Source organism: Pleurodeles waltl, chromosome 3_1, assembly GCF_031143425.1.
Source record: "Pleurodeles waltl isolate 20211129_DDA chromosome 3_1, aPleWal1.hap1.20221129, whole genome shotgun sequence".
NCBI lineage: Eukaryota > Metazoa > Chordata > Amphibia > Caudata > Salamandridae > Pleurodeles > Pleurodeles waltl.
The window spans coordinates 1,013,821,263-1,013,848,794 of NC_090440.1; the positions used below are offsets into that span (position 1 = coordinate 1,013,821,263).

At 41.8% G+C, this 27,532-nt stretch overlaps 1 protein-coding gene across 5 annotated transcripts in view; it reads right to left on the reverse strand.

The window, feature by feature from the left end:
• The window catches only part of KCNH7 (potassium voltage-gated channel subfamily H member 7), a 1,745,544-nt gene that overhangs the window by 10,968 nt on the left and 1,707,044 nt on the right, over window positions 1-27,532 (reverse strand). For all 5 annotated transcript variants that reach the window (XR_011201481.1, XM_069224264.1, XM_069224261.1 and 2 more), the window contains 2 exons: window positions 13,739-13,907; window positions 1,914-2,106 (listed from right to left, as the gene is read on the reverse strand). Coding sequence is in view for 4 of the 5 variants with exons in the window: in XM_069224264.1 (XP_069080365.1) it covers window positions 1,914-2,106; window positions 13,739-13,907 (362 nt within the window). In the remaining variant the exon portion in view is untranslated. The remainder of the gene's footprint in view (window positions 1-1,913; window positions 2,107-13,738; window positions 13,908-27,532) is intronic.

Sequence of the window (27,532 nt, forward strand, 5' to 3'; positions counted from 1 at the left end):
GCATACAGACTGACATTGGCAACATGCCCTGTCCTGATATTCTGGATCTAGAGGAAAGTGACCTCGAGAGGAGCAGCAAAGCACCTTTGGTGCAACCAGCTACTGTGATTGACAGCGAGAAGCCACCTTTCCACCACAGCCACGGGACATGGTGGCAAGGTTCCAACTGTTCATTCCTGGCCCCCCCAAAGACCTCTACATCCAAAGGGTAGATCGTGTGTCTATTTGACAAGATTTGACAAGAATCTGTTTGTCAAATGGTGCAACATGCTCACTGCCTCAGACCCTGTCAGCACCAAGGACAGCCAAAGCACCCGGACTCCCTGGGCAAGGTAATAAGAAACTGATTGTTGATTCTCGTTCTAGGGCCCTGCAGAACCTTAAGTCCAGGTGGGTTCCAAGGAACTCCCCCTGCAAGTGCCCAGGTGCACACTTTGGTTTTCCCCGTTGACTTTAATGGTAACTGTTTGACTAGAAGAAATGCAGTATTTTGCTCTTTGCCACACTACCAGGACTGAGCTAAGGTTTACTTGTGTGAACCCAAGGTCCACCACTGGGTAATATGATAGTATTACATGGTAAGACTCCTCAGTTTTACCACATAATACTGCCACCTTGCTACACTCACTAATATAATTTTGTTGAAGGCAAGCTTGCTGATAAGTAACTTTTTAAAAGGAAAAGACGAAGGCCAAGAAATACCTGGTGTTGAGGCTTCAAGGCTCATTGCAAGGAGATGGGCTACACTACACCTGGAGGTAGATGAAAGAAAAGCCGAAGACAAAAATGTTGGAGAGTTCTTTTTGACTGCCTATACCCCCTGATACATGTAATAACATTTTAAAATATTTAGGCCCATATTCAAAGGAAAATTACGGAGCGCAACGCTGCACCAAAATTGGCAGTGCTGCGCTCCGTCATTTTCACAACGCAGGGATGCGCCTTATTTAATTGAATACGGGGCACCCTTGTGTTGTCCCCTGCTCTGGTGCTAAATTTAGCTGCCAGTGCCAACACAGACATCCTTGCACCCTGGTGCAAGGATGTCTGCGTTGAGGGGTTTGATTATTTATGTGTGAGAAGGTGTTCCTTCCTGCACATAAACAATCACTAATGGTGATGCAGAATGCAGCACACATAGAAAAAGAAAATAACTAAGAGGAATAAAAGTGTTCCTTCTCGTTGTGCCTTGCTAATGCCACCCTTAGGATGGCATTAGATTTTGGCGCTGCCTCAGGTTTACAAAACCTCAAAAATCTGAGGCAGTGTAAAAAAGGCACATCCACAGCAACACCCATTGCGCACCCCTTCCACACAAAGGGCTGCAAATGACAGAGTCGTATTTACAAGGTGGCATTAAGCCACAGAAAGTGGCTTAATGCCACCTTGTACATATAGCACAGGGCATAGCACCACCGGAGCGTCATGAAAAGTGACGCTGCAGTGGCGTCAGGGGCTCATAAATATGCTGCTAATCGTGCTGATTCTAAAAATGTGTGAAGACAGTCTCATCAAAATATGGCTCAATCTCGATAGGCCCATTAATTCTGTTTTGTCCTCAAGTTCATGTTTGTGCTCAAAATGTGATAACTATTAGGTTGCAATTTGTAGGTGGTTGCACTACTCATTTGTGATTTGCGGCATGCATTCGGAACCGGGTTGAAAATCTTGCCTTAGAAATAGCAGAGGAAGCATTTTGTACACACAACTGCAGCCGAAATCCTCATCATGAGGGCCTAATTTCACATTATTGACTGTGCAAAGAAAAGTGGAGTTAGAATTGCACAACTGCTAAATAGCACATCCTGTGCTAATGGAAATTAGTGAGTGTGCAGTTTGCCCTCATGAAAAGCTGGCCAATCACGTTTGGGCCCCAAGTATTTCAGAAGTTGTAATCTACCTTGTTCACCTACCTGTGATGATGTACTAAAGCTTCTGTCGGTTTTGATGGAGGTGGCAGGTTGAACAATCTGCATTTGTCTCATAGGTGGCCTTTGATATTCTGCGCTTGCTGTCACAATGCTGTATGCTGGTGGGACCAGTGCTGATTGCCTTTGAAGCAGCTGGAGAATGGCCTGGATGTCCGAAGTCATTTGTGATTCTAGTCTGCAATGAAATAGAAACTATACAATTAAAATGCATTTATTTTATTGTTTAACACATTGATGCACAGGTGTGCACATACGTGTGGAAAGGTACATTAGGCAGCTGTCGTTTCCTGTTCTACAATATTGCATTTCATCTTTATCAATAAACAATTTCAATATTATATAATTTAAAAAATAATAAACAGCAATCTGCTGTGCAAACACTCGCAAACAATGTTACAGCTTGTGATGAGGTAAATAAGACTTGGCAAAGGCAATATGTCTTGCCTTTTCGAACTGTTGGCACAGCACCTTCGGCAAAAAAAAAAAAAACTTTTGCTGATGGTGTGCACGTTGGCAAAAGAAAGTAGAGACAAAAGGAGAGCAATGATGTGTACACGTACATGCATGCATACACTTCATGACACTACTTCTTCCAAGATAGCAGATGATACTTGGAGTGGTGATTTAAAAAAAACAGAATAGTAAGTGTGAGTGAAAGACATATTTAAAGGTGGAGTGCCTAAGTAGCAAATGGCATTTGTGGGGCACTCCAAAAAAATTAAAAATTGATAAACAAAAATGTAGGGCTAGGGAGGAAAAGAGGAGCTGGAAGGTAGAGCAGGTGGTGGAGAGGTCAACTAGGGGCAAATAATGAGGAGTACATTGAGGAGCACTGAAGGAGCTTGAAATGAGAAAGAAATTAAAAAAGAAAGGAAGGAAAAAAACAAAAAAGGAAGAGGTGAAAAAGATGTGGGTTAATGGACAGGGGAGCCACACGGAGTGCACTGGTGATGGTATTTGTGGGGAAAAGCAGCACACCAAGGACAGAGCAAGAAAACATATACAGTCCAATGGATTGATGAAAGAAAAAGAAACAGGTAGTTTCCTGAATGTGAGCAGTCAGTCGGACAGAAGTCATCCAGTCGAAAGGACCATAAAGAAGCTCTGCTTTAAGAAAGGGACAAACACAAGGAGAGGAAGGAATGAGAGTGACAAGCATGCCATCAGGTGGCCTGTCCTTTTTCTCTCTCAAACGGTATTTGGACAAAGTATAGAATTTAAAATATAGAGATACAGATATATTGAGTATTAAATATTGTGATCCACAAATATCATGATACAGAAGTATCACTGACAAGAATATTGGTTTTAGAGGTATTTTACATCGTTGTTAAAAATATCTATGTTAATATAATTTAGAAAATATCTATGTTGCTCATATCGATGTTAAAAATATCTATGTTGTTAATATCGTTTGCAAAAATATTGTTGACAATAATATAATTTTTTACATTATTTGTGTTTTAGTATATGTTTAAATTGTATGTTATAAATTGTTCGTATAAATATTGTTAATATTTTGTAATATCGTTTGTAAATTTTTAGTTCCTTTCAATTTATTTTAATTGTTTATTGTAATTTTTAGGGTCACAGTGAGTTGTGGATTTTGTAGGGGTAGAGGGAGAAAAGTAATTTAATTATAATTTATTAATTATTAAATTGTCATTATCATTTATGATTTAATTGATAATTTTGTAAATTCTCTAATTAAGTTATTTTTTCAGCTCGGTTCAGTTTTGGGTGCGGGTTGTGGGTTTTGTAGGGTTATATGGTGGGAAGTAATTTATTTATAATTAACTAATAATTCATGTTTAATTGTTATTGATTATTTAATTGATAATTATGTACATTCTCTAATTTATTTTTTACGTTATGTTTTAGGTACGGGCTTTGGGGTTTGTAGGGGGACAGGGTGGTAAGTAAATTAATTATAATTAATTATAAATATCATAAATATTATTATTTTTTCAATTGATAATTATGTAAATTGTGTAATTATGCCATTTTTAATATTATATGTTAGGTGTGTGTAGTGTTTTTAGGGTTACAGGGTTGAAAGTGAATGAAAAAATATTTGTTTGATAGTTAATTATTACTTTATTTTTTAATTGATAATTATGTTAAATTATATTTTAGGTGTGTGTTTAGTTTGTACAGTAATGGGGGAAGGTATTTAAGTAATTCTAAATTGAAAAAAGATTTTACTTTTTAAAAATGTCTTTTTGAATTATTTCATAGGTTAATTGCGTTAGACTTTCTTTTTTAATTACATTTTGATTATTGGCTATGTTATGGGGAATATAGTGTGGTATTTTATTTATATTAATAATATTTGTGTTATCTGATAATAATTATTAAAATTTGTCATAGTTATGTTATTTTTAAAATGTTTGTTAAAATTAAGAGATTTCATTTTTATAAATGGAATTTCATATTTTGAAGTATTTAATAGAGCTGGTAAAATATGTAATTTGTTTGAAGTAAAGTATTCTCTTTGTACTGTACTGAGAATGGGGTGGGAATATTAAATTGTACCTCTTCTGAGACTAATGCTTTCCATATTGTTGCACACAATTGAGTGGGAATAGTAACATTTACCCTTCCTGAGCCAAGCACTGTCCCTACAGTTGCACTTACTGGAGTGGGAATAGTACGTTTTTCTCCTCCTGAGTCCAACAGTTTCCCTACGTTTGCAAAGACTGGAGTGGGAAATAGTAAATTTTACCCCTCAGGAGTGCAACGCTTTCTCTACTGTTACACACACTGAAGTCAGAATCCTAAATTTTGCCCCTCTGGTGTTCAACGCTTACCGTACTGTTGCATAGATTTCAGTGGGAATAGTAAATTTACCTTCTCCTGAGTCCAACAATGTCCCTACTGTTGCGCACGCTGGAGTGGGAATAGTACATTTTACCACTCCTGAGTCCAACAGTTTCCCTAGTGTTGAACACACTGGAGTGGGAATAGTAAATTTAAATATTTTGAGTCCTGTGCTTTCCTTACTGTTGCACACACTGGGGTGAGAATCAGAATGTTTACCCCTCCTGAGTTCAATGCTTTCCCTACTGTTGCACTTACTTGAGTGGGAATAGTAAATTTAACATCTCCTGAGTCCATTGTTTTCCCTACTGCTGCACTTACTGGAGTGGGAACAGTAAATGTTACCTTTCCTGAGTCCAACGTTTTCCCTACTGTTCCACTTACAGGAATGGGAATGGTAAATTTTACCTTTCCGGTGCCTAACGTTTTCCTTACTGTTGCACTTACTGAAGTGGGAATAGCAAATTTATCTTCTCCTGAGTCCAACACTTTCCCTACTGTTGCACATGCTGGAGTAGGAATATTAAATGTTACTTCTCCTGACTCCAACATGCTCCCTACTGTTAAACAGGCTGGAATGGGAATAGTACATTTTCCCCTCTTGAGCCCAATGTTTTTTCTACTGTTTCACACACTGGATTGGGAATAGTAAAGTATACCCCCTGGTGTCCACCGCTTACCCTAGTGATGCGCAGATTGGAGTGGGAACAGTAAATTGTGCCATTCATGAGCGCAGCTTTTTCCCTACTGTTGCACCCACTGGGGTGGGAATAGTGAATTTTACTTCTTCTGAGGACAACACTTTCCCTACTGTTGCATACACTGGAGTGGAATAGTAAATGCTGTATTTTGGTGTCCAGCGATGTCTCTACTGTTGCACAGATTGGAGTGGGAATAGTAAATTTTAAGCCTCTTGAGTCCAATGCTTTCCCTCGTGTTGCATGAATTGGAGTGGGAGCAGTATATGTATTATTGCTATAGTTTAATCATTTTGTTAAGATTGTTCAAATATAGATTAGTATTATGTGTTTGTGTATTTAATTTTGTATTTTTTATATGTATAAATGTATGTAATGTTTAATATATTTTTAACTAAATGTATGTTATCTATTCTTTACTTTTATATATAAACAAATTAGAAATATTTGTTATTTATTTGCAGTATATTAGTTATACTTGTTATTATTTATGTCAAAATATAGATTTGTTATATTAATACATTTAAAAATAAATATTATAATATAAATTAAAGTTAATATTTGTTATAATAGTTGTACACTATATATGTGTATATAAACATTAATTTATACATATATGTGTGTGTGTTTGTTTAAATAAGTATATATTTTATTTTGCGTCAAAAAGCGGCGCAAATGCAGCGTTAAAAAATATAAATATGGGCCTTTGTCTTTCTTTCTATTTTTCTGCCTTCCTTATTTTCCTTTTTCCTTTTCGTTCCTTCTTTCATTCAGTCTTCCAATTCTTACATTATTAGCTTGTTCATTTTTTTTATCACCTTCATATCCTTATTCTCCTTTTTTTACACCCTTCTCTTTTGTATTCATTCAATTCTTTAATTCTTTCATTTTCTTCTTTCGACGCTTATTTTTTGCATTATTTCATTCTATTTTCCTGCTTTCTTTCCCTCCTTCGTTTTTCTTTAATATTTATTTGGCCTTTCTTCTTTTTTCTTGCTGCCCTTCTTTCTAGCCTTCATTTTCATTCATTTTCCTTCATTTCTTCCTTCGTTCTGTATTCCTATATTTTTCTTTCCATGTTTGCTTTTAATATTTTGGTGCCGTTTAGCCCTCCACTGACGCTGGCCTGCGTTTTTTCTGTCCCAGAACTTGAAAATTGCTTGGCAGCAGCGTTACAAAGAGTGGGTGGGACAACTGCCGTTTCGACGCTGAATTTCAGTGGAAAATAACAGGTCACCGGGAATCCCTTTTTGAAAACAACTCCTTATAAACCGTACGTATAATTCACAAACAATTAGCGTTTTTTTTTTTTTAAATAAAAGCTGCATGCACAGGGAAAACAATGCGGCCGATTCACAAAAGCATTTATGACAACTGGGTGTCCTCTTACGCACTCGCGCACCTTTGTGAATCGGCCCCACAGCGTCCGACTCCGTTAGCACAAGTGCAAAAAGATAAAATCCCTTTTATTTATACTGATTGAAAAAGAGCCATATATTCCCATTTTAATCATAAACGATTACTACATACGTACTTTTACGTACTCATAAATGCATTTGTGAATTGCCCCCATTGTATTCTTCGTCAGAGATGTTTTCTCCTGCGAGCGAGTGATCACAGAATTACAATCGAACTAGTTTTCAATACATACATATCCTACACTAGCCTTTATCAAAACATTTAGTGACTTCTACAGACATTTTTCCTTGCTTGAACTCCTGAGCTCATCTCCATTACCACACCCCCCAGGCTGTGCACACTTATTTTAGCAACACCTGTCAGAGCACTTTTTAAGGAAAAGAAAGAAGACAGAGAAGCCTCCATCTGGAGACGTGTAACCTTGCGTGACTAATACAGCGCGTGAGATCGGGTGGACTTTTCAACTGAGAAAACAATTCTGTTAATCGATGTCTTACAGTACACTGCCATCCAGCGGCGAGAAGAAATTCATGCCATATTTCGACAAAGGTATTTCCGAATGTTTTATCACTCCTTGACATCTAGAGGCTTATTTAAAAGTCTTTTGCGCCGCCGATGCTTCACTTTACCCCATCTAAAAAGTTACGCAGCGGCGGCGCAAGGGACTTGTAAATAAGCCCCTTAGGAACAGATTACCAAGGCCCTATCGCCACAAGAGTCACTTTTAGTGGCGCTCCAGCATCGCTATGCACTGTGCTGTATTTACAAAGTGAGGTTAAGCTACTTTTAATGGCTTGACGCCACCTTGTAAATATGGCTGCTTCACACGCAGCGCTTTGCGTGGAAGGGCGTGCAGTGGGTGTTGCTGTGGGCGTGCCACAGCAACACCCATTGCATTTTGGCACTGAACCAGCTTTATAAGTTTTCGTAAACCTGAGCCAGTGCCAAAACCTAACGCTACTCCAGGGTTGGTGTTAGCATGGCGCAACCAGGAGAAAACCTTTAATTTCTTCTAATTTTTTGCTTTTTCTATGTGTGCTGCATTGTGCATCACACATAGAAAGAGCAAAAGGCCATTGAAGACAGTTTTTTGTGCAAGAAGGTGTCTGTTCCTGCACAAAATAATCTTCCCTGCAGCACAGCCACCTTGCTCCATGGCAAAAAGGTGGCTATGTTGGCGGTCAGCAGCAAAATTAGCGCTGGTGCAGGGGGCAACACAGGGGTTCGCCGTATTCTATTAAATATGGCACATCCCTGCGTTTTGAAAATGACGGAGCAGGACTCTGCAGAATATATTGCAACATTGTGCTCCATCATTTTCTGGTAAATCTAGGCCTTAGTGTGGGATCATAATGTTATTTTAACTAAACCATGAAGACAGGGAATTAATACTTTATAATTATAAGACAAACAAACCGAAATCAAGTAAAAAAATTGCTGAAATTCCAAAATACAAAATGATGTAGTTATATAACTCCCTCCGAAAAGAGTGTACAACACCATTATTTCATAATACACCATCTTCTGGGGCCATTGCCGAGTGGCAGGGAATTTCAAGTACTTCTGGGTGTTGGAGGGACCCCCAGAACCTTCTACTACTTCAAAGCTGGCACGAGGTATGACTATTGGACCCTGAAACCCAACTCTTCAGCAGACCCCTGGACTTGTAGAAGACATCTTAGGGACTGGTGAGCTGTTCTGCTGCAAAATGCAACACACATAGAAAGAGGAAAATACAAGGTGAAATAAAGTTATTTCTCCTCATTACGCCTCCCCTGGAGAGGCATCCAGTTTTGACGCATTCCCAGGTTTACAGATTCTTTTAAATCAGGGAATGTGAGAAAACACATGGGTGTTGCATGGGAAAACACACAACATTTATTTTAGAATGTAGTTGAGTCTCACCTTACCTGGGACCACTCCTCTACCAGACTAGACCCTTTCAAACCCAGCTTCTTCCTCTCTCACCGTATGTGCCTTCTGAGCTTGTTTTCTTCCATTGGTTTGTGTGCTCCCCCACTCCTTTTTGTACTCTTTCACTCATTTTGTGCTCTCTCACTCCTTTCTTGTACTCTTTGACTTGTTTTGTGCTATTACTCGCTTTTAGCATACTCTCACCCTTTTTTGTGCCTTCTCACCCCTTTTAGTGCTCTTTATTTGTTTTTGCACTTTCCAACTCCTCTTATTGCTCTATCATCATTTTTGTATCCCTCTTAGTGGCCCTTCATCATTTTTATTCTTTCTTACCTCAGCTCTTTCTTTCACCTTCTGCCAACTCTGTCATGCGCTCTGCAGCCGTCCATTCCCCTACTGTTCATTCTTGCTGCCTCACAGCTCACCTCACAGCTCAGCCACTCGTTACCTGCTCTTCCTGCCTCTTCCTTCCTGTTTCTATGCAGCCCCTCCCACTGCCCTGCGCTCCTCCCCACCCAGGACCTACTTAATGGCAGACGCTGAGTAATAGAGCAGCATGCATGTTGCTAGCATGCCAAAGGTAAGCCTGTCTGCACCTGTCAATGACTGGACCTCACCCAGCAACAGAGTCCTGGTCAGACCACCCCCAGTGATACTCTGCATCACTCCTCTGGTCGCTTGACTCAGGACGCCACTCCTCCCCACTGTTGCCACGTTGCTTCCCACACCACAGTAGGAGCCTTCACCTGTAACCACTGCCAGTTCACCTGCAGCAGGTTAGACAAACAACACACACAAGTACCAGCAACATCAACACCCCCACGCAACACCACACACTTCAGAAAACCTGCAACCCACACTCACTTACATGCATGCTACTTAGCACATGATCTCTCATAAAGCCAGTGACCGAATTCTTGGACCTGCTGAGCAGTGACTAACAAAACCTCTTCTTCCTCACGGAAACCTAGCTCAACCCAAGTCAGCACCCGACATTGTCATGACAATCCCAGTGGCCTACAAGATTGCAAATCAAGACTGCCTTCAGAGGCCCGGAGGAGGACTTGTAGTCATCCACAAAGCTTCCATCAAGTGCTCAACATCCACAGAAAGCACCATACCATTCATGGAACATCTGCACTTCAAGCTGCAAATCGCTGAAAACTTCACCCAAAATGGAACCCGGGTCTGCCAACCACTCAGAAGACAAGTCAACTTCACTAACCTCATCACTGACTTCATCATCCCATCTCCATTGTCTCAAACCTTCATACTCCTTTGCGACCTTAACTTCCACCTAGAAGATGGAACAGACCCCTACTCCACCACACTTCTCGAAAAGCCTCAACAGTATTGGACTAACCCAGCTCATCAGAGAACCTATGCAAAAAAGCAAAACACCTAAACAGCCCAGACCATCATGGGCTGAGGAGAAACAGCAGCCCTTATCCTGCTCAACCTCTCTGCAGCATTCAATACAGCCACCCATATCCTCATCAGAAGTCTCTACACGATTTGCAACCAAGGATCTGCACTCAAATAGATCTGCTCCTTACTCATAGGAAGAGCTGAAAAATTCAGACTGCCATCCTTCACATCAGGGTCCAAGAATCTGAGCTGCAGAGTCCCCCAGGGATTGTCCCTCAGCCCTATCCTGTTCAACATCTACATGACACCACTCCCCAGCACCAGCTCATTCCAAGGCTTCAACATCATCTCCTACACCAACAACACCCAACTCATCCTCTCCTTTATGGACAGCACTAGCACCACCAGAACCAACTTCATCAACTGCATGCACATGGAATCAGAATGGATGAGAACCAACTGCCTGAAGCTTAAGTCTGACAACACAAAAGCACTTGTCTTCAGAAACAAGACCTACCCTTCGGATGCCACCTGGTGGCTGACCAACCTAGGACCAATGCCCAACAACCCAGCCAGACACTGGGGAACACCCTGGATGACAAGTTCAACATGATGGCACAAGTTAATGCAGTGAGCACTGCGTGTTTCCACATCCTACGCATGATCAGAAATATCTACAAGTGACTGCTACAGAGCACCAAACTGTCATGAGCAGACTGAAATACAGCAATGTACTATATGTGAGGATCTCCAAGCAACTCACACAAAGTATCCAGACCATCCAGAATGCCACCACTAGACTCATCCTCAACCTCTCAAGCCACACCCACATCTCACGTCACCTCACCTCACAGTACTCCACTGGCTCCCCATTCACAAATGCAGTCAATTCAAACTCCTCATGCACACAAACAAAGCCTTTCACATCACAGGACCAGCATACCTTAACAGCCCAGTATATGTTCACCAGCTAGCCAAACACCTACGCTCATCCTCACTTTCACTTGCACACACCCCTCCAGTCACAAAAGCAGAGCATGAGGGTGCTTGTTCTTCTACATTGCATCTACAACATGGAACAAACTTCCACACCACATCAGAGCCACTTCTTCATTTCTTAAATTCTGCAAGAAGCAGAAGACCTGGCTATTCGAATAATCAGGCGGGGAACTACACACCCACACAGGCCTCCTCAAGCACCTGGATACCCTCTTGGGTGATTAGTGCGCTCTACAAACTAAAATAACATAAAAAAGTCCAACTAATCTTCATTATTATGAATGATTTAGGTTAACCTCTGGAATCCAATGTTATTTAGCACTCTCTGACTATATAGGTAACATTTTTACAACAAGGCCGCTCATGTCATGAACCAAAAAAACCAAAAAGTGTACTTCTAATATTGGTACACTTTTAATAGATAGCCCAAAGCCAACCTTAATCATATTATTCAAGTGCCCCAGGGGTGCAGCGGGCATTTGCATCCAATTTGCGTGCCCCAGGGCCCTTTGTATTACAGAAGGGACCACAGACACTTGTGCATCCCCTTCTGTAATACCAATGGCACCGGTTCACATAAAGAGCAAGCACCATCATCAGAGGGAGTTCCCTCATTTGCATGGGGGCGTGGCCCCATGCCAATAAGGGAATCCCTTTGCCTCTGTAACCGCACCGTATTACATATGTGAGAGCAGAGACAAAGAAGCTGTCCGGAGGCCCACTGTCAGTGCGCACCCTAATGACAACCCTCTGGAGGGGCAAAGGGGTTCCTATGACCCCCCTCTCCCAGGCATCCCATTGCGGGTAGGCACAGTCACTCAGTGCATCCACCTGCAAGAGGATCTCTAATCACCCTTAAAAGAGCATGTGGGTTGCCGCTGCACTGTGAACATGGAGGGTCTTTAAAGTAGCTGCTCTGCTTTTTACATGAATGAGCTGTCCCCAGGGCAGGCCGAGTTCAGGGCAAGTGCCCTGGGTGCAGTGCATTTATCCAAGTAGAGCACATTTTCAATGTTTATGCCAGGCACACCTGGTGCAAACAAGGAAAATATACTATGACTATTATGTTTGTTGCTATTCACAAACTCCGTGTGTAGTTTTACATGTAGTATCTTTACGACTGCAGAGAACTCCACACTAAAAAGTTAGGACAGTCTCTGCATTTGTAAAGATACTACACGTGAAACTTAACTCTGAGTTTGTGAATAGCAAATACATAGTAACCTTGCACCAATAGAGCAAGTTTACCTTTGTGAATAAAGTATACATTTATAATAAAAGTGTAAGTTACTTGTCCCTATCCCCAGAGTAATGCAACTGGCTGACTTTTGTGTGGGTGAACGACACCTCTCCCTAAACACCTCCCTGATCTTCCTTGAACTCCTCACTAATACCGTCCCTTTCAGTAGGAAGTCTGCCTCTTTCTCACCCACTCGCCTGTGTCCCTCCCACATTTACTACTCAAATCTATACCTATATGTGCAGAGACTGCACATTCGGCGTGGAAAACTCTGCACATATATATTTACGACAAAAGTTTGCAGTTTGAAAATTAGACCCTTTGTGTCTACTGCAGTCTCCACTCCCTTTCACATCCTTATTTCTGTAGTCTGATCCCAGTCAGAGCTAACCCACAATTCTATTTACAGCAACTGCTGCCACAATTGGTTTTGTGGTGCTCTCTTAATATTAAGTTAAGTAGTGGCAATAAAAAAGCCAACATCAAGCCAATCATTGCCAGTCTAGTGGAAGTTCATAAATCTAACTATGCTCAGTGTTTTCAGCTTCATGATTATCTCACCATTCTCAAAGCCAGAGTGTGCTTAAATATCAAGTAAATCCATCAAATTATTGCTGATGAATCCGTTACAAAGTCTACTTTGTAATCCACCATATCAGAGGCTCGATCCAGACTCAAAACAATCGTACTGAGAACACAAATATTTCAATGTTGTGCCTGTTGTCTTTGCTCTTAAAAGATTGATATCAATAATGGAACACAGGCTTCCTTGGCCTAATACATTTACTTGACTAATGTCCAAATTGCAAGAGGCTGGTAAAGCGTGAGGTATTTACCATGTCCAATAATTGCAGATGCCCCGGGTGTGATATAAACTTGGCGCTGTAAATATCCCATAGTTCTAGGTATCTCTCAGAAATTAGAGAAATACTTGCACAATCATTGTTTTTCACACCAAATTCTACAGGTTTTGGAATTCACTGAACATTTTCTCCCAGTACATTCTGTCAAGTTTAACCTGCTGACACATGCCAGAGAATATTTGAAAGGGGGGGAGGGGCAAGACGCAATCATTAATATATTATTTGGACTCGTTCTACCTGCACAAATTTCCATTTGCACAATCTTTAAAATGTATGCCCCCCAACTGTAATCAGGGCCTATACATTCAAATGGAATAGTTGTCCTATATACCTAGGCATAGAGCTCTGCGTTAATAATGGTAATATTGATATTCGAGTGGGGGAAAGGGTAACACAGAGATGGTTACATTTGAGAAATGTAAAATAAGCATTTATGAAACTTTCGATTTACAACAGGCTCCCGATAAATAATGTATTAGAAATTACCTATTAAGCTGGTCCTGCAGCAGATCCAACCTATGCTCAACGTCACCGTACGCGAGGTCGTTCTCTGTTTCGCAGACAGCCCAAGTGGTGTTTTCAATCACCGCATGTCCGGAAAACTCTTCATGAAACACAGGCTGCTCTCGCGCACAGGTCCCTGTATCAGTAATGTCTGCCAAAAAAGAGATCCTCTTAAAACAGGCAATTAAAAGAGAATTTTGTAAGGCATAGAACCAAACCAATGAATTGATGATTATTTTTAAACCATTTTAGGACCAATTGATGTCACACTTTTCGTGATATACATACAGCACAGAGAGACTGACACTTTGCCAAGGGACAATCTGAGGATGACATCCAATAGCTCAGTTGTTGACTTTCAAAACAGTATATTGAGCTCTAGGATGTCTTCAAATTTGAGCTAGTATTGAGAAGTCTCTTAGCACATGTATCATCATCATCACCATTATTAATATTAATTACTACTAGTACTAATACTAATAATAAATATTATTACTATTAATAGTAGTAGTCATAGCATCATAATATGTGGCATAGTATGTGGCAGACTGTGATCTCGCTCTGATGCAATCTGTTTTAAATGTGACAATTCACAGCGCTCCTTAGTGCAGAATGAGGTACTGTCAAAGGCAATAGCCAGGAAAAAACAAAGGCCCATATTTATACTTTTTTAGCGCTGCATTTGCGCTGCTTTTTTACACAAAAACGGCGCAAACTTACAAAACACAATTGTATTTTGCAAGTTTGCGCTGCTAAAAAAGTATAAATATGGGCCAAAGTCCAGTCAAGTAGGTCAGGTCTAACAGTCCTTATCTCTCATTCCCTTAGTGCAACATATTCTCATATCTGTCACTGCCTTCACTATTTCTGAAACATGCCAGTTCAGACTACACACCCTTACAAAGCCTTGTCATTAGTTGAATCGCCCCATTCTGCTACTCCTGTGGCAGAAGCAATGGAAAAGGTCCCTTTCAGAAGGCCATGCCAAGCAATTTATGTCTTAACATCTAAAGATCTTTACGATTCTTATTGCTGTAGAAAAGTATGCCAACCACATTTGTAATAGCCATAGAAAATAGTCTGCATAACTTCATCTCGCAAAAGTAAATCATCAATATTTCACTCGTTTCTGAGATGAATATGTTTTAAAGTCAACTGGGGGAGTTTGTAAAATACACAAGGCCCTCGTTAAGTAAAGAAACCCTGTTCTCCACTGAGTGGCTGCAACTGTTGGTGGATCACATCAGACAGCTCTGCTGAGTGTAGCTGCTCTGCATAGAGGTATGATCGATGACTATTTGGTCCTGTGACCTCACTCAGACACCTCCAAATATGAAATTCTTGGACACTTATGTTAGGATTTTCTTTGTAATTTGCTTCACCTTTATTGCCTGGTGGTACACTTGATTGTCCAGTTGTCAGCATTATAATGTTTGTTATTTTCTTGGGATACACAAAAGGGTTCTTTCTCTCTACTGGGTGTTTAAAAGTCAGGATGACCACTTATGGAAGCCATAGTGTGCTGATGTTATATGTGATAATGAAGGGTGTCCTCGGGAATACAGCCTAGCATAAAAAGGAGCATAAAAGTAAAAATACATAAAACATCTTTGCGAGGTGATACTTGCTGGTAGAACCACAGATTAGTGTGGATGTGAGCAAGCCCACAGGATACAACAATATTCAGAATGAAGCAATCAAAAGCCAGGCACAAGATCAGGAGAAAGAGTCAAAATCAGATAGACAGATGTAGAATCAGATATATAGCATAAAACCAAGAGCCCAGGAGCACATACATTGCAAGCTTCGGGGACACGAGGACATATTCGAGATTCACCCCAGTATTAATGCAGCACCATCCTCATAGTAGGTTACAGCCCTATAGGTAAGGAATTCAACCATGAAGACCAACTATCACGATGCTGGCTGGTGCATGTTGGCAACCGTTTGGACTTGCAGGCTATAGAAGTTCACTTTTTATTACAGGAAGAAATGCAGAGTAAATAGTTTGGGCCTCCAACGTGCACGTGTAATCGGCAGCAGACATTAGCCCAACTACAGATTCCTCAAAAATCCAGCAGCGCCAAGCAGACCAATGTCACGACAGATACATCTGGGGTCAAACAGCTTTTCTCAGTGCCAAGACACTTTACTTGGGCCTAATATTTTCAAAAGTCTGTACTTCGGTCCCTATGCACATATTAGATGCTAATGATAACAAGGTCGAATTTTCAGTCTGGTGTCCCTGGCTTTTTTTTGCATTGCTTGACCGTATTTTCACTGGAACTATGGCCCTAAACGTTACAGTCATAATTAGCATCAGCCAATTGTTAACTATCCTTTAAGGCCATGGTAGTAACACGTGGTCTGTAGTGTGTATCTACACCGCCCACGTCTATGACGAATATGCGTAGCTGCAAGGAGCACCGCTGTGGTCTGTCTGGGCTACTGTGTCACAAGGAAAGGAAAATGAGTCTGCCTGTAGGAAAAGCTTTACTCGGTTGTGATTCTGAAGATTAGCATTGCTTATGCTAAAACAGATATTTTCCTTCTTCACAGCGGCTACTTTGCGTCTCAAATATTTGAATGTGCAATTCGGTGACAACATTCTCTTTGCAAACAATATTACAAGTATTTACAGCCAAGGTATATAATATATTAACATCCAGTATAAACATCGATAGCACGAGATTTCTGCAGGTTTTTACACATCAAACAAAACATCCTAACGTGCAGCCTGCGTGTCACTGTGACCCAAGGCGGAATACATTTGCAAAATGAAAACTGAAAATGGCATGAGTCGAAAAGTACACCCTGTCCTGATGAAAATACACACTTGAGGAGACGTTCTAAATTTAGCTCTGTCTCGACTCTGCAGTGGGTTGCCTTGGCAAGGGTTGCCATGGCTGCCGGTCCACACTTCCTTAACTTCAGAATAAAACCCATAGCTTTTGAGAGTGATGTGTGTATTCTTGCTTGTTTTTGATTTATCTTTTGTTGTCTTTAGATTGAATCTATCAAGGCATGTTGTTTCTTCTTTAGTCACTGTGACTTATTTTTTAAGCCGATTGCAACCTATTTCGTTTATCGCTGCCGCAGTGTTCCACCAAATTAAAGATATGTTAAAATGACATTCTACCCTCTGAGGAAATCGCTGGTGGTGTCGACTTTCTGCTCTCATTCTTGCTGTTGTCAGCAGTGAGAAGGATTCAGAGCAGAGGTGTGGCTATCATTAGTGCAGCACAGAAGGGGGCACAGGGCCCAGCAGCGAGACAGAGAACTGTCAAGTCAAATTATTCATGTCATTTAGTATCTAAAGGATGGTTAGGAGGTCCCATTTTCCTGCAATCGGGCCTATGACACACTTGCTATCTGATGATGCAGGGGACAAAAGGTGGCTGGGTCAGAATTCTAGCAAATTAATTCAGGCTCCGTTTCACTAACAATTTGCCCGGTCTGAAAATCTTTTTTGGCACTTAGCCATTCAAAGTTGATTTGCGTGGCTTTTCATGGTTTGGTAAATACAGAGGCCCATATTTATACTTTTTGACGCAAAACTGCGCCAACGACGTACACCAGGCAGCGCCGGCGTAGGGGAAAATGGAGCTTGGGTGTCAAGAAATGGGGCAAGTCAGGTTGAGGCAATTTTTTCGCCTCAACCCGATTTGCGCCATTTTTTACGACTCCCAACCCCCATAGAAATGACTCCTGTCTTAGAAAAGACAGGAGTCATGCCCCCTTGCCCAATGGCCATGCCCAGGGGACTTCTGTCCCCTGGGCATGGTCATTGGGCATAGTGGCATGTAGGGGGGCACAAATCAGACCCCCCTATGCCACAAAAAAAATTAAAAAAAATACTTACTTGAACTTACCTTAATGTCCCTGGGATGGGTCCCTCCAGCCTTGGGTGTCCTCCTGGGGTGGGCAAGGGTGACAGGGGGTGTCCCTGGGGGCATGGGAGGGCACCTCTGGGCTCCTTCAGAGCCCACAGGTCGCTTAACGCCTGCCTTTTGCAGGCGCTAAAAAACGGCGCAAAAGCGGCCGTACGTCATTTTTTTTGACCCGGCCACTCCTGGGCGTGATTTTTGCCCGGGAGTATAAATCCGACGCACATGCCTCGGAGTCTATTTTTTAGACGGGAACGCCTACCTTGCATATAATTAACGCAAAGTAGGTGTCCACGCTAAAAAATGACGCTAACTCCATGGACTTTGGCGCTAGACGCGTCTAACGCCAAAGTATAAATATGGAGTTAGTTTTGCGTCGAAATTGCGTAAAAAAAAACGACGCAAATCCGGCACAAACGGAGTATAAATATGCCCCAGAGTAACATATGCAGCGCGCAGCACTGCCTTGTGTTTCTTTGCATCGAATAGGCATCAAATGAGTGGAGTATAGGCAGTCCCACACATGAACCAATGTATTTTGACACAAACCTGGATTTATAACAAATTGTAAACCTGGGTTTGCTCCAAAATGGTGTTCATACCCAAAAGAAGCGTAAGGACGAGAAACATCTTTACTTTTCATCGTTACTTCCTCTTGCCATGTGTGGTGCAGAAAGCACACATAGAAAGAGGAATGCACCTCTAAGGATTGTTCTTGTGCATGAAGATGTCCCTTCTTGCACATTAACAATACTGCCTGTAACCAGTGCTTAATTTGTGATTGTGGTTTCCAGTCGGGGCATTGGCACTTATTTTTGAGGGCCAGCACTTATGTTTCTGCTTCAAGCATTTACTGCGAGCGAAAGACTTATGGGAAAGATGGAGGAAGAGAAAAACGAAAAAGCGTCACAATGGGAGAAAACGGAAAGCTGCAAGAGTGAGCTGAAGGGGAAGAGGGTGGCTGGAAATAAGAGGCTCGGGATGGCTTCAGGATTACGCTGCCTCAGTATTCCATGTCCGCACATTTAATTGCAGCAGCCACGTGTTTCAGAGGAGGGCTTTGGGCACTGGCATGTTTTTGTTTAAAAAAAAATAAGCACTGTCTGTAACACAGGCACCCTTGCACCAAGGTGCAATGGTGCCTTCATTGGCTCTAGGGAGAAAAAAGTGCACCAGGAATGGGAGAGAGCAGAAGTGCACCATATCTTAGTAGATGCAGATATGATGCATTTCTGATCTCTCCCTTTCATGCAATGCATTAAAGCAAACTGCCTCGCTGCATTGGATTGCATTAAAGAAAAAGTAAATCTGGCCCCTAGTTTATTGCAATAAAATCCAATTGCATTGCATGAGCAGTATGGAAATTAGCGTCCCTTTCTCATACATTTAAAATGCAGGTGCATTTGATTATATTGACTTTTAAAGAAGGAATGGGGTCAAAGACCAATGACAATCAATAAGTCACTGTTGTTACTGTCTCCGAGAGCTAAATGAACTTTTACAGGGGGCAAGTCATCAGGTTTTTTGCGTATTATTGCACGATTTCATCCAATAGATTTGCATCTGTGAAGCCTCATACCAAATTGTTCAAACACTCCAGATGCATGTCCGACCTTATCCACAACCCAAGATTAGAGCACCTCTGAAGTTCTGAGGACTGTTTCTCTTAATCTGTTCAGTAGAGACAGGCGAGTGCAGGCTACGGATCATGACAATTGGTGGCAGAGTTCTGCCAGCTCTCACTTTGTTTATAGTGGAAGGAGCATACCTAGGCTCAATATAGCGAGGCAGATAACCACCTTATGCTCATTTCATTTCCATCCCAGTAATCTCCCAAGAGAAGACTTCTCTCTGTAAACGGGCATCTTATTAAGGGGGAGGCTTTGAATAGCCAACTGGCCAGAAGAGCGGTTAACTTGGCCCGGAAGGATAGTTCAAAATCTGAATCTTATTATGACAGGTTTATAGAAGTGTTTCCAGATCTAAACTACAAATTCGAATGCATAAAAGTAGAAACTGATTATGAAAATCCAAAGTTACATTTTTAGCATTATTCACCCAAAACGCAAACACAGTTCAAACACTACAGACCTGCACGTCAACCAAAAATAAGGGGGACTTTTCTTTTAGGACTCCTAATTCAATTTTGAGGCCTGATAAGGCCATAATCAGTTTATTCTGTGACCCACTATTAAAAGGGCTATCTGTCCTCAGGTACCAGTCTGAGTCAGGCAAATACTTTGGGGCATATTTATACTCTGTTTGCGCCGGAATTGCGTTGTTTTTTTTACGCAAATCCGACGCAAAGCTAACTCCATATTTATACTTTGGCGTTAGACCCGTCTAGCGCCAAAGATCTTGGAGTTTGCGTCATTTTTTAGCGTGGACACCTACCTTGCGTTAATGATATGCAAGGTAGGCGTTCGCGTCTAAAAAATTACTCCAAGGCATGTGCGCCTTATTTAAACTCCCGTGCAAAAATGACGCACGGGAGTGGGCGGATCAAAAAAAATGACGTCCAGCCGCTTTTGCGTAATTTTTTAACGCCTGGTCAGGGCAGGCGTTAAGGGACCTGTGGGCTCGGAAGGAGCCCAGAGGTGCCCACCCATGCCCCCAGGGACACTCCCTGCCACCCTTGCCCACCCCAGGAGGACGCCCAAGGATGGAGGGACCCATCCCAGGGAACTTAAGGTAAGTTCAGGTAAGTATTTTTATTTTTTTGTGGCATAGGGGGGCCTGATTTGTGCCCCCTTACATGCCACTATGCCCAATGACTATGCCCAGGGGACATAAGTCCCCTGGGCATGGCCATTGGGCAAGGGGGCATGACTCCTGTCTGTGCTAAGACAGGAGTCATTTCAATGGGGGTTGGGAGTCAAAAAAAATGACGCAAATCGGGTTGAGGGCAAAATTTTGCTTCAGACCTGACTTGCCCCATTTTTTGACACCCAAGCTCCATTTTCCCCTACGCCGGCGCAGCCTGGTGTGGGTCATTTTTTTTGACGCACACCAGTCAGCTGCGCCGGCTAACGTCATTCCATAAATAAGGCGCCCGCATGGCGCTTTGGAATGGCGTTAGCCGGCGTTAAAATTTTTGACGCACAACTGCGTTGGCGCAGTTGTGCGTCAAAAAGTATAAATATGGCCCTTTGTCCCTCCACCTGAGATGTGCGTACAAGCGTACGCACTAGTGTTCACAGGTAATCAGTGCAAAATGTCCTACAACAGCTGCACAGCAGCAGCCTTTATTTGGAACGGTGGACAGTGTACAGCTCAGAAACCTTTCAACAGAAGCATACAGTAAATGATGCTTTGTTAATTAGGGAGACTTATAGCAGAGATTCAAAATTCAGGAAGTCCAAAAAGCAAGAAACTGGAGGGTTTTTACTGTTCAATTAGAACCTGGTCTCCTACAACTATATTTCTGCCAGACAATATACCGACTGGGATTTTATGATATCATTCCATCCAAAACTTAAGCTGAGAAACACTCTATTGTTGCTGCTGTATGCCAAGGTAGCCTAAAGTCACGGCTGATCTGGTTCCCCTTCATGGGTCTAGCTTCCTTCACCACACACTTCCTGACAAGTTTTCTCACTCTCGTAAGTTCATTTTCAACCATCTTTTCTTCTTTTTCACTGTTTTATGATCTTTCTCGTCAACTTTCTTTCCTCTTTTCTGCCTGTCTCTCTGGTTGTGGATCACAGTTTGAGTTTGAAAACATTGTGCCAGTTGTTATTAAAGAAACAGCAAACAGCAGCATAAATTATGTACAATGTGTGTTTGTTAATTCACTATTTGAAATTATCTCTGCCCCAGTTTCTGTCCAGTCAACCTATGCCTGAAAAATACCACAATGTTTTGCATAGATGACTCACTCACTCCAGCCAAGGTGGCTCCAAATTTTTCTCTTTGTTAACCCTGAGTTTTCCAGAAGTGTTCCAGAGGGCGATGGTTGAAAATGACCAACCTTTGCATAGTACACAACCCACAATTTTGCCTTCTGTTGTCAGACCTGTTTTTGTTGGGCATACATCTTTGTGCATTTTATTACTGTCTATCAGTGGTAAAGTGCTTGTGCTCTCATTTTCAAATATCGTAGAATTGGCACACGCCTAATTGCCACATTTAATTAACTTGTTGGGCCCCAGTATATGGCACTACCTGCACCCAGGGCTGGTAAATTAAATGCAACTTGTGGGCTGCAGCACCCATTATGCCCCCCACTAAGGTAGCACTGTAAAACATGTTTCTAGGCTGGCCACTACTGCAAGGATGAGCTGTTTTAAACTTCCATTTCAACCTGACAATATTAACCATTTGGAAGCCATAAACGTTCCTTTTTAATACGTATAAGTCAGCCTGAAAATAGGACTTAAAAGCCCATTAGGCAGGGTGTATCCAAAAAGTAACAGTATATATATATATATATATATATATTGTTATTGTAACACATGTATATTTAATGGTTTACATGTCCTGGGAGTGAAAAAACCTCTAAAGTCATTTTCACTCGTTGCAAGGTGGTGTTTCCCATATGTTAATACTATTAGATTTAATAAGTGCTTAATCCAGTTTTGGAATAGATAGAAAATACTTTAAGTGTTAGACCTGACAGGCTTAATAAGAATCATACTCAGTGATGACACCCACCCCTCCAGTAGAATGTATGCCATAATTTGTTTGAAGTAATGGTGTGTTCTAGCACCCATACTTTTCAACCTGTGCATCATTATCTCTTGCCAGGCCTTGACAATTTCAATGCACTCGCACCAAAATTAGGGAACATACAGATATCCAAATTACTGTAGTATGTGGACTGTTAGTGCTGTCAGCCTTAGGGTGGTATTCTCTCAAATATTTTGACTTCACCTCTCCTTTTTCTGCTGATCTTGTTTTTGTTGGCCATAGTATTCTGCACAATTTACCACTGCTAAGCTGTGCTAAAGTGCTTGTGCTGTCACCCCCAAACATGGTTGAATTGGCTTATATACTCAGCCCATTTAATTTACTTGTAAGTCCCTAGTAAAGTGGTACCCCTTGTACCCAGGGCCTGTAAATGAAATGCTATTGGTGGGCCTGCAGCACTTATTGTGCAATCCACGAAAGTAGCCCTGTAAAAAACATGTCTCAGGTCTGCCATTGCCGCATGTGTATGCAGTTTTTAAAAGACCTTTCGATCTGGCAACATAAACACTTTCCAGGCCCAAACCTTCATTTTTAATACATATATGTCACCACTAGGATAGGTCCTGAATAGCCCAGAGGGGGGCGTGCAGTGTATTTAAAAAGTAGGGGATGTACTTTCAAGTTTTACATGTCCTGGTAGAGAAAAACTATTAAATGCATTTTTCACTACTGCAGGGACTACAGAAGGGCTGGACTTGCAGCTTACGCCCAAGACCACCAAAGTGACTCCAAGGGCTAGCTGGCTGGCCTCCTGACCAGAGGCTCAGGGACAAAACAGGCTACAGCCTTGTACCCAGCACCTGGTGCTCTACAGCCGTGAGTCCTACGCTCCCAAATGTTGCAACTCCAGTCCTGGACCCTTAGAATTGTGCCTGAAGATGCTCTATCAACCCAGCTGTAGTACTAGCAGAACTGACACAGCGTATCACCTGGCAAGACTCTGCATCTGAACCGCTGTAAGTTATATCCCCGATGCAGTACACTGCATCGCAGCTCATCTCAACCAAGGCTTTCTTTTCTAACCATTGGAAATGACTCCAATGTTTCTTCAAAAAGTGAGTAAATATTCTATGTGTAATTCATTCACTCTTGTGTGGTTGACCCATACTGTGACATATGACTAATTTCCTGACAGAAGGAGTGGTATTGTCCTGAACATGTCTGACCATTCAATTTGGGCCCATAGTACCCACTGAGACATATTGACAGTGAATATATAGTAGGGCAGTAATGACTCAGGACCATCAATTGTTTGATGTCTATCAATCGTACCACTTAGTCAGTCTTCTGCCCTGCCAATCTGATCTCCAGTTATATATTTGTGTAGTCACCCCCACATTTTGCCCCCAATGCTGATGTGCACTGGAAGAAGCCTGCTAACCTGGCCCCAGTGCCTGTGCTCTCTCCTTAAATTGTTAAATTGGCATAGTGAGTTCCTGATTGGCAAGACTTTACCCCCTTATAAGGCCCTGATGAATGTCACCCAGGGAACACAGGGTATAGGTGTTAAGGGGGTTCCTAGGGCTGCAGCACAAGTTGGTGCCACCCTAGTTGAGCCTCTCAAATTGCTGGTGGCAGACCTGCCATTGCAGACTGCCAGAGCAGTGCAAACTGCTCAGGTTCTACTGTGCAAGAGTGGTACAGTCCCATACACTGCCTTATATGTATGTCAGACACCACTAAGGAAGGCCTCTACAGCCCAGGAGGGAGGGTGCATTGTATTTAGGGTTCAGACATTTAAGCACAAACTTAAATTTTTTCTACAGCATCCTCTCCGTTAAAGCACACTATAAGTGCAGGCTGGTCCAGAGGATAACATGGAACTTAAGCTCCAGCAGACCAGGGCTGCTAGCTCCATTATGGTACTTGCTAGATGTGTCGAGTCTGGTGTAAAAAAACTTGCATTCTCTCCCCCAACACAAATCTGGTGCAGAGGGATGGCTGGCATGCACCAAGGTGGCACACTAGAGGTTGCCCACCACTTTGCCACCTTTCTTTGTACTGTGGGCAAGTATCCCATGGTTTTTATTGCATGCTTGCTGCTGCCAGGAAAGGTTTCTGACCTCCTGCCAGGCAACCTGGGTGTTCCCAGAGATCAGGTACAAAGGCTAAGGCTGTAAGGAGGTTACACCTCATGCTCCCAAGCTGGGCTTGTGAAAAGACCCATATGTGGGATGAGCTCTAAAGGTTTCACCATCCCTGATAGCCATCTGTGCTGACACATCTAAAATGAAAAACATTAAATAAATTATCAAAAAATAGATTAAAAAATGCAATGAATTACATACTATTTAAAAATAAAAATAAAACGATATTATATCCAATGGTATGTACGACATCAATATTTTTTATAAATATTATAAACAACACTAAAATCAATATTCTTAACTTTGATATTCCATACCATGATATATGTGAAGTAGCAATATTGTTGACACAACATTTCTGCTGCAAGATATTTTTTTATCCGATATTTTGTCCAAACACCCAACAATTGCAAAGGAATATTAGTTTTCATATTGGTATATTACTGGGAGTTTAATTGTACTTGCTATAAAACTACTGTGATTCTTCTTTTCTTTATACAAACACCATGGACTGTTTTTATTTACATTCACTACGTAATCACCTGAGAACTAAATACATACTACAGAGTGGACCTATTGTTTTATTGATTTATCTTTTTCATTTACATTTGTGTATAGACCATAAAATGCTTTACCTTCTTCTCTATCTTCATCTGACCAGTGGTGGTCTCATAAAAGGCCCAATCAATAAGAACCAATTTAATGAGGCCAAGAGTGCAGCACTGACAATTTGCTTGAGGTCATTGATGTTGGCTTTGAGTCTGTGATACCATGAGAAATACAATCAAGGGTATTTCAAGGTACATTCTGTCTCCTAGATGAGAGTTTTACAATGCTGTGCTCATTTTTACACCCCCATCTACTTATACCCGCCTTCTCTCTCTCTCTCTCGCTCTCTCTCTCTCTCTATATATATATATATATATATATATATATATATATATATATATATATATATATATAAACATATATATATATAGTGCCCTTCTCTGATTGGCCAGTCTCATGCAGCCTGTCCAGGCTGCCTTGATGAGGTGTGAAGTGGTCTGGGCTGAACACAAAGGATGTGCCTTGAGGAGGAGATCTGCCTCAGCAGATGGGGAAGCAGGAAGAGGGGGGGCGGCCAAACTGGTCTTCAAAGACAGGGAAGGACATTTGGAGCAGCCCAGCACCTCCCTCACATCCTGCAACCCCAGGCAATTAGATACCCTCTTGACTAGATTAGGAGAGGGTTGGAGAGGGGTGTGTTTAGGATTTCTAGCCACACAAGTGGGTGGGCTCCGCCAGATCCAACCTCCAAAAATCACTTTCAGCCATGTTGGATTTTTGAGCAATGTTGCCCTCTCGGATTGATTTTTCCACACTTCCCAGGAAGTGGTCATCAAAGGGGGAAGAAGCCTGCCCAGGATTGGATACCCAGAACCCCCCCTGTTTTTCACCCAAGAGCACGGATAATTATAACAGAGAAGCACTCACACCTCAGATCCTTACAAGGAAGAACATCAGAAGAAGAAGGACTGCCCTGCTGAACCCCTGACCTGCACCTGGAGACTGCACTCTGAAGGACTGCACCAGCTACACACTTGGGCTTCACCACAAGAAGGACTTTGCCTGTCTTTAACTGGTTCAAGGAGGAACTTCCTGTTTGTTACGGGTGAAAAATAGCTAACCAGAGTCCCCTGCATCAAATCCTGAAGAAACTGACCAGCTGACCACTGTTGAGTGGCCATTTTGGAGTTTGAGCCAGGTGCATTCTGGGGGTTGGAGTCCGCACCCCCAAGGAGCAACTCACAGCTTCTGGAACCTTGGGGTGAACTGTGGACACCTAAAGGACATTCAAAGACCTTCAGAAAGAAGATCCAAAAGTTTGAAGAAGATTGGTGAACTTTTTGGAAAAAGCTCCATAGAGTGACTGTCCCGTCGCTGTGAGTCAAGCCAGCTTGCCTCAACCGCGACCCGGCCTGACTTGTAGGTTTGTCCCACTGAAGAAAATCTCCCAAAAAGTGACTAAGTCGGAGTGTAGAAAGTTGACCAGGACCTCTTGAGCAGTGTATCGGAAGAGGGCTCCAGGGACGTCGGATCAAGATTCAGATTTGGCCTGGTCAAAGGATTTTTGTCTCGAAAAATCATCTAAGTCCAAACGTAGAAATCTTCACCCAGATCTCCTGCGACGCATATCTGAGGAAGGGCTCCAGGCAGGTTGGATTGGACTGGCGACCTCGTCCCGCTGAAGAAAATCTTCAAGAAAACGATTAAGTCAGAAGGTAAACTTTTGACCGAGGACTCACGTTTGCTATAGCCGAGCAGGGCTCCATCACAGTCGGCCTTAAACTTTGACTTTGCCCCGGTCGAGATGCGACCAGATGACCAGATTGGCGCTATTCGTTTCTATGCGTTAAAAAACACTGATTTAAAAAAATGTATTTCTCCGGTTCCTCTTATCTGATTCTATTCGTTTTGGTGGCATTTTAAAGATAAAAATATGATCTATTTTTATAAATTGGAGTTGTTTTTTTTTGTGTTTTGTGTTTTACTTATTTATTGTTTTGTAATTTTTAAATGCTTTACACACTTGTCTCCTAAGTTAAGCCTTGTCGCTTGTTGCCAAGCTACCAAGGGTTGAGCTGGGTTTCATTCATTGAGACCTAACTGAACCTAAGTGGAGGGTAGAGGCCTATTGGTAAGTGTAGGTACTTACCTGCCTTTACCAATAATCCACATTCCAACAATATTTATATATATGTATTAGCATTCCACTATTGGCTCTGTGGTTGAAGTCAGAACATAACCCCCATGTTAAGTTAATTTTGACAAATGCTAAAAACACATATAAATAGGTAACTGTCTGCAGAAGTGGTTTTATTTTTTATGCAGGGCTTCTTAAACTACCAGCTTTCATGTTTGTTGGTTAAGATATGCAAATTGAGAACTGTTTTGGTGACAGTAGAAATGTGTGGTATTGTTATTGTCAGACAGTTCTACCATCTTTTGGGAGCGTTATAGGTATGTTGTATCCCCGTAGAAAATCATGGAAACACTGCAACATCGTATAAACAGCAAGGGAATTGGTAGCAAAGTGCATACAATGTGCCTAAAATGGGCAGAAATGTACC